At 32.0% G+C, this 8,576-nt stretch overlaps 1 protein-coding gene across 1 annotated transcript; it reads right to left on the reverse strand.

Moving 5' to 3' along the window:
• LOC109331700 (phosphoethanolamine N-methyltransferase 1-like) lies at positions 1 to 6,358 on the reverse strand. The gene is made up of 12 exons (XM_019566367.1): positions 6,143 to 6,358; positions 5,913 to 6,043; positions 3,675 to 3,812; positions 3,424 to 3,561; positions 3,061 to 3,204; positions 2,372 to 2,482; positions 2,059 to 2,200; positions 1,213 to 1,493; positions 737 to 898; positions 574 to 627; positions 406 to 480; positions 1 to 204 (listed from the first exon to the last, which is right to left on the reverse strand). The coding sequence occupies exons 1-12, from the start codon at positions 6,150 to 6,152 to the stop codon at positions 106 to 108; spliced, it is 1,485 nt and encodes a 494-aa protein (XP_019421912.1). The 5' UTR covers positions 6,153 to 6,358; the 3' UTR covers positions 1 to 105.

An 8,576-nucleotide genomic window follows, 5' to 3' on the forward strand; every position in this document is an offset into this window, starting at 1 on the left:
TTTCAAAAAACATAAAGTTCTAAGGATTGTATTGGAAAGTTCCGATCACAAACGACTGAAATAAATAAATAAAACAACAACAATGCATATAATAAGGAAAACAGATCATTTTTTCTCAGCAAAGAACAAGCCCCATAGCTGCTCTTTTGATGCACCTCTTATCTGTTTTGCCTTCCATCTTTTGATAGTTCCATTGTATTCTTCCTGAAAGCAATGAACCCAATAATGAATACTACTAAAGAGAACAAGTACATCAAAGTAGGGCTAGAAACGAGCCGAACCGAGTCCAACCAGAGTTCAGCTCGATAAGGAGTTTTCGGCTCGAAACTCTACTCGAGTTCGATACGAATTATTTTTTTAGCAAAATGAGAATTGTCCCCAAAATAATAATAAAGAAAAACCCACCTCGCCTATGTCGCCAATAAAATCGTCCTTAGTGTTCTCAAGGGCATTTAACTCCTGCTCTAGTGTGTTAACAAACTGACCACACAAGTAACAAAAAATTAGAACTTAAGGATGGTAAAAAAGCAAATGCCAGACAAATAAAAAATCATAGGGTCAGACAAAACAAACCAGATCATTTTGATCCTCAGCAACGATAACATTGAATCCGGCATTTTCAAGCATCTGCAGATTATTTTGAATACAAAGATATTATCATGCAACTAATTTCAGTTGAAAAATGAGCAAAGGAGAAGCAAGATGAATTCACTAATAATAGCACACATAACCATACCAGCCCATATTCTTTAATGTCATTGAGAAAATATCCTCCTCTCTTAATGTACTCAGCAAATTCTACTGATATACTTCCAGCCCTTTTGCAGTAATCAGTAATTAAAAGTTTACCTCCCGGCTTCAACCACTTGTAAAATGATCTGAATAGTGTTGGTTTGTCCTGTATTGGTCCAAATTAAGATTGCAGGAATCAAATGTTAAGAGTAAAGGGAGAGATCTTCAAAATTTAATATTAAATAAGCAACAAAAAGATTGATTATATTAAAATTTTACAAGATGGACAATATATTTTTTGTCACAGGCATAAAATATTTAAATCTAAACCAAGTGGCCCAATGAGCTGAGCATGATTTTTTTGTCACATTTGATGATGTACCTTATGGCCGTTCAAATAATGTAGAGACACTTATAGTACCTATGTGAATAAAAGCTTAACTTTATAAAATGAACAATCAAAAACAGATAGTTCCTTACTTTGATGTGCAACATGGCGTCACGAGAATAGATTACATCAAATGTATTCTCAGGATATGTTTTTCTAGTGCAATCAGCACATTCAAATTCAACAGTGTAGTTATGTCCGATAGCGCGTTCAATTGCGAGAGAAATCATATTTATGGAGAGGTCCACACCAACAACTTCAACATCAAATTTTTCAGCCATGTAGAAGTCACCTCCCCCAACACCACAACCAACATCCAGTACTTTTTGACCAGCCTTTAGCCCCAGCATTGCCACAATTCCCTTTGTTGTTTCTACCCAAGCAAAAAGAATGTTCATAGGTTAGAAACATATAAACAAGTATGGTGACTGATATTGAAGTATACATTCAGCACCTTAAAGAATTTGACCAGGAAAATAGATTCTTACGGGGGATATCCCCAAGTATGGTTTAAGATATTAGCTGTCTTAAGAATATTATCTTAATTAGAACAAGGTTAAGTGATGAAGTCAAAGAAACAACATACTCAGAACTTCTTAATTATTTGGACATGGATTCTTTTAAGAATCCAAAATCAATCAACCACCATGTTCCCAAGGATAAATGACAAGTCATAACTCATAAGACCTTGTGTTATGGAATTAATTGCTTAAAAGTAAGTTACTCAGATATGCATTCTAGCTTTCTTGCAGCCTTATAATGATTTGATGTTACCAGTAGAAGGCATACATCAAACCTTTCATCCACCCTCATAACCCAAGAAATGATACGGAAGATCATTCTTTTAAGTCAATTTTAAGAAAAAAAAGGAAAGATATATAGTTATCTACTATAGCAATTAGCAAGGCATAATAGGAGAGGAAAATATGATGGCATACCAAGTCCTCCTGTGCTCACAAAGCCTTGGCCATACACATGCTCATATCGTGAAATACACTTGTGGTTATATTCAACTTTATCTAAGAACTGCTGAAACCCCCTGTCATTTTGTGACTTAATTTTCTGCCACATCCAGCAAATCTGCCCAACAGAAGATGCATTGTCAGTCAAAAGAGTAAGCTGAAATCGGTGATAATAATTACTACCTCCGACACAAAAAAGATTGACAGTTTTTTAATAGTTTTCTTTGCATATATATTTGCCATCTTTTTCGGACAGAGAGTACAAGAACTACAAACCCAATTTTATCACCTGGTTTTGATTCTTCTTATTTCGAACATATGCTCCAATGCATTTACAACCCACAAGAGAAAGTTCAAAGGCATTCCCGGTATCATCACTCATATTGCATTCCTTAAATACCTGCATAAACAAGGGGAAGGATGGATGAAACTTTTTAAAACATAGACTCACTTTGATCAGTGTCCTGTAATCAGAAAGGCAAAGTTGTGAAACTGCAGCACAATTATTTGTTTGCCATAGGGAATTGCATCTATGAAAATAATCTTTCCATCTAGTTCCTTTGATGCTGTTGGCATGTCTAAATACCTTTTTTTAATCTCTAAAAAGGTCCAGTTAATTAAACTGGACTAGAGCAACTCATCTAACCCAGCACTTCTAGTCGTCAAATGAAGTACTCAACACTTCATCCGTCCACATTTTCAGGAAAAATATATTTAATCGAAAAGAATTTAACATAGACACACCACTAAATTTTGGGAATGGAACCCATGATTCTTCACCATCACAAATTCACAACACGCTTACTGTTAATTAAGTTCAATTATGCATTGAAGATGCTTTATTTGATCGGAAAATTATAATTGTACAAAATAGAGATCATACACTCCAAATGACATGCATAGGTCATTTTAAATCAAACAATTATTTGCAATGGCACATACTAAAGGAGACAGGCATCTGCACATCAAATAACAAACCTTTGTGTAAAATCTGGGTTCCCTGTAGTGAGTAGGGTTGTATTTTCTCTTTGAATCTCCAGATTGATGGAAACAAGATTCTCTAAAGAATATGTATCCATCATCTTTTAGCCATTTCATCATCCTTTCTGCTAATTTCTCAACCTGAAAAGGAACAAAGGAAAAAGGCCTTAGGATAATCTGAGGCCACCCCAACAATAAGGGGTTTTTCTTCAAGTGTAACATTAGTTTTCAACCACAAATGGAGCCTGCTTAAAACTCTATGATAGCGAAAATTTACTGTCTTAACTTCAACAAACTTAAATTGGTAAACAAGGACGTGAAGATTTTGTACTTGTATTCTTTGAAATAAACAAAACCGACCTCGTTATCAGACAGATACATGAGCAACCAGTTTGAGAATATCAGATCAATTGATCCTTCAGCAATTTGCAGGTCTGGAGATGTAACATCAGCACACATAAAGTTGACATTCTTGTGGTGCCCATTGATGCTTTCATTCTGTAGAAAATCACGGGAGATGAGTTTTAGTTACTTCACTATATGCAAAATAAAAATAAAATGTTTGTCATGCATGAACCATCAATTTTCAGCATGGGAAAAGATGCTGTTACCTTTTTTATTGCACTGTCAATGAAGTCAATAGCAAGTAACTGGCCAGCTTTTTGAGCCAATTCACCAGTAAATCTTCCAATGCCTGCTCCAAGCTCTAAAACTGATTTTCCATCATATTTTGGCAGTAGGGAGAGTACCTATGTGAACAAAAATAGATGAGTTCCAAAAGTGCCGACTCTGACTACCGAAACAAGGGGAGAAAATGGTAGAGCGACAACAAGGTCTTTCTCAATAAGTGGAGTCGGATACATGGATAAAATGACATCATTATATTCTATCATAAACCACGGTTTGAAAATGCCATTAAATCTATTATTTTTAATGGTTTCGCCTATAGTTTTTTAATTCTCCCTCAACATATATCCTATAACTGTGTTTTTTAACTCGACCTATGTTGTGCTCTGCCTCAAATCTTTACATAGTTAGTCCCAAACTCAGACAGAAGAGGAGGCCAGTCTAAAGCAATCAAAACCAACGTAAAACACTGTCGAATCTTTATGACATGAAAAGAAAGGACAAAAAGAGGGTTACTGAGAAGTGAGAAAGGAACATATACAAATTAGCAAGTCTCTTTGGCAGATTGTACTCACCCAACTAATTACTAATTTTAGTTCCAAACAGTTAGCAACATCACAAGTATGAATACAGGAAAAAGAAGCACTTAGCCATAGTTTACAAACATGTAAAAATATGGATCCAGAGCAGTGTACCACAAAACTGGTCACTTTTCCCTAAAAGACAAAAATAGGAATCTAGAGTACGATAGGAATATTTTAAAATTATGAAACATAAGTTTTTGGAATGGGATGAGTAATTCTTTTTTTATAGCACAATATTTTTATTCATCAATTACAACGAACAAAAATAGGGTGACATGGGTAAGAAATCAATTCATCATTTGTTGTTTAAGGAAAGTATATAGACATAGACATCATAAAAATTACATCATAAAACGTGTTCTATCATACTTGAACAACTGTACTTTCAGGCAGAGCCAATAGATCATCCTTAGCAAAGTTAATTGAAGGATAAACATAATTGAATTTTTTCATGTGCAGACCGTATATTGTATATTGATTTTTCAGCCAACTCACAGAGTGAGATTAAAGTTTGATGTTAACCTCCTTGAAATTTGACTAAATTACATCTATCACCCTGATAGTTTCAAAAAGCTACACTCACCACCCTAGGGAATGTCAACGTAATTACAAGTTTACAGCCAACTTTCCTCTAGGGTGAGTGTAGCTTTTCTAAATATATGAAGCGATGTAAATGTAATTAAGTCAAACATAATAAAAGTGAGTATAATCTCATCTTTATCTTTCAAGTAAAAATATAATGGGATTAAGAAATATAGTCAAAGCCTCCAAAAAATGCATATAAATATCAGTTACACACTCATGACAGAAAGGGCCAAGTTAATCCAAGATTAGCCCCAATTTTTAAATCAAAGTGGTTAGAAAGAGCTTGTTGAAAATGGCAATTTTAACAAGCAGATCCAATAATTAGAGTTAAATAAGCAGTATGAACAGTAATTTAAAGTGACATCAAATTGGGTCCATCAATTATTCAGCTAATAGAAACAGCCACCACCATCAATCAATTCTAAAGAAAGAGACATAATATTTTTTAAGTAAAAAAAGGTTAACTTTATGGTGGATCTACGATTTACTGCGTGAAAGTGTTAATTTTTTATTCCTTTAACAAGTCCAACTTGTACCATTTTATCAGTAAAAAATCAATGGAATAAACAGCAGCTCTGGTAAAAGGAACATATGAGAGAGAAATGTTAACACAAACAAAAAATGCTGGGATGCTAGTATAAAAAGTTACCATGTTAGATAATAAGTTGCAAGTTAACAAATCACATGTCTAAGTATCCCCATCTCATATCATGAACCAATCGGATTTTAACAATTAACATAAATTATTACTTTTTGTTTTTAAAAAATTTCTTTTTATTTACTTGGCAATATCCATTTGGTTCCGGACATGGAAAAGGGACAGATAATTTCTCTTTGTTGCAAGGTTTTAAATTATTATGTTCATAGTAATGCTTTATGTTCACCACAATTCCGGATAATTAAAAAAGGTAGCTTAATGTACGAGACTCAGCAAATTCACTGGTCGTGGATCACAATGTAAAATCCAAATAAGTTGTATCCAGATTATTTTTTAGATAATTTGGTGAAGATCACAATGTATTTCAGACACAGTTCCAAAATTAACTAAACTACCTCAGGTCTCTCTTCCTTATCAAGATCCTGGGCTTTGGAATCAAGCATCATGGCTTCAACAGAGAGATCAACAGTATGCTCGATCCAATAGTTTTTCTGAACATCACGCTCATCCATACCACAAACTTCTTCTGCAATTAACATTAGTATTCTCAAATAAATTATTATGAACAATAACTAAGATTAAAAGTGAATGAGGAATTAATGATTATTAAGAAAGAGTAATTAACCTGAAGCCATAGGGGGAAATTGAAATTGAAATGAAATGAAAATGAAGAGAGTGAGAATAGAAAAGGAGAAAAAGATGCTAAGATCCTTCGATGGCAAGACGAGATCTAGTAAAACTCCTTGATCTTCGGTTATTCCTTCTCCCTCTCTGCTGCATTCACACACACACACACACTTCTTTTCGTATCTATCTTCTTCTCAACCAACTATGCCACCTTCACCATTTTATATACCCCTTCCTTCTTCTTATACTATATAACTAGGTTAAATTAGTTAAATTAATCTTTGAAGTATAAAATATTCATAATATACTAGTAGTTTTTCTAACGAGATTTTTTCTATACACAAACTCAAAATAGAAAGTATTCCTTAACAAAAAAATAAATATTAAACTTTTGTCTCATTTCTTGGCAGACTAAATTATTTATTACTGATGTATATAAGCTTAAAAAGTATTTTCAGTAATCAATTAATGCATACTAAATTTTAAATTTTAGAATGTACTCAATGCAAATCAAACCAACGTTTCTAATATTGTTACATCAAAATCTTTTTATTTATTATTCTTTTGTTTAAGAGAATATATCTAGTTTGTTTGGGATTAATTCCTAACATAACAATAACTTTTTACTTAAAAATAATATAGGACGACTGAGCATAAGGGACACTTATCTAATAAACTATAATAATGATATATTCAAGTAATCTTATCCTAACAATCTTAAATGGTTTCTATGACTCACATCTTCCTTCCAGTCACAAGATACACATAGTAATCACTTACAAATTTTGAGACATATTTGAATAATTTTTCAAAAAATCAAAATCTATAAATAAACACATTACTTGATAATTGAGACTAAATAACTTTAAACATCTATAAATGATTTGGTTGATATCCTCTCTAATATTAGGTGGATTCTAGGCATGACAACAGGTGTGTGGGTAGATATGAAGCACAAATTCGTCAAACACCCTCACGTGTTGGTGTCCGACACGGATACGCTCAGATTCGCGAAGGATACATATCCATAGAGTATCCAAAAATTAAAAAAATAAAATAAAATAAATAAATATTAAGACACGTATCCAATTTGTTTTCAATAAAATATAGGATATATGGATTAGTTTTCAGTAAAATATAGGATATATAGATTCATTTCTAATAAAACAGGATAAGATAGATTTGTTTCCAATAAAACAGGATAAAATAGATTCGTTTCTAATAAAACAGGATAAGATAGATTCGTTTTCATTAAAATATGATAAGATATATTTGTTATCGAGAGTAATGATTTTAGGATAGATTCGTTTTCATTAAAATAGGATAAGATAGATTTGTTATGGAGGACATGATTTTAAATTTCCATTATATTTTTTACTTTGGATATTTTGATTTACACTTATAATTTGATTTACACTTATAATTTTATCATATTTTATGTGTTTTTATTATTTTATACCCGTATCTCGGAACGTATCGTATCTTGTATTTTGGAAAAAATGTGTATCGACGTATCGGATATGTATCGTACCCGACACACTTATCAGTATCCGTGCTTCATAGGTGGGCAGGTACGGGTAGTGTTTTCTCGTACCCAAACCCGCAATATTTGCGGGTACCCGTGCGGATAGCGGGTATTTGCGAGTAAACAATGAGTTTTTAATTTTAATTATATATTTATATAAATTGTAATAATCAATATGTAAAAATAATTGTTACATAAATAATATGATATTTATATGATAAATTTATGATCATAGTCAAATATGTGGAATTTATTATGAAATAATAATAAAGTGTATGATATATAATCTTAAAATAATAATAAATATATATAAAAATTTAACTAAAAACTAAACATATAAATTTGTGGGTACCCGCAGGGCGGGTATCACAAAACTCACTTCCGCTCTAAGCTATTACTACGGATACCCGTTGTGGGTATTTTCATGGGTACATATGGGTCGGGTTTTTTGCCATCCCTAGTGAATTCATGGATATGTTAATATATGATACAAAAAAATCAATGTTATAAAATTTAATTATTTTTAAACTGAAAATATATATAATTAAAAAAAGTTCATTATCCATAAATGATTATAGCATATGAGAGGGATTATGTGTACGGAATAATAAGCATAATAATTTATGGACACAAATGTCCTCAGCAAAAAGTAAAAAATATAAAAGGAGTAGTCCTTTGAGCAAATATCTCGTCCTCATTCATTTCGCAGATCTAAGTTTTTGTGAACTTTTATGTTTTTATTTTTATTATTTTAACACCAAAAGAGATATACGGCGTAGTGATTTTTTAGTATATATGTTAGATATTTTTATTGTGTATTATATAAATGGGTTTTTTAAAACGTAATGATAGAAACCAATATGAAAAGTATATATGTTAGATATTTTTATTGTGTATCATATAAATG

Source organism: Lupinus angustifolius, chromosome LG17 (genome assembly GCF_001865875.1).
Source record: "Lupinus angustifolius cultivar Tanjil chromosome LG17, LupAngTanjil_v1.0, whole genome shotgun sequence".
In the NCBI taxonomy this organism is placed as follows: domain Eukaryota; kingdom Viridiplantae; phylum Streptophyta; class Magnoliopsida; order Fabales; family Fabaceae; genus Lupinus; species Lupinus angustifolius.

Coding starts and splice junctions, on each gene's coding strand:
- LOC109331700 (XM_019566367.1), bottom strand. Junction 2,483..3,060: donor AACCCAGATTTTACACAAAG/GTTTGTTATTTG, acceptor TTGTTTATGCAG/GTATTTAAGGAATGCAATAT. Junction 205..405: donor TTATTGGCGACATAGGCGAG/GTGGGTTTTTCT, acceptor CATTGCTTTCAG/GAAGAATACAATGGAACTAT.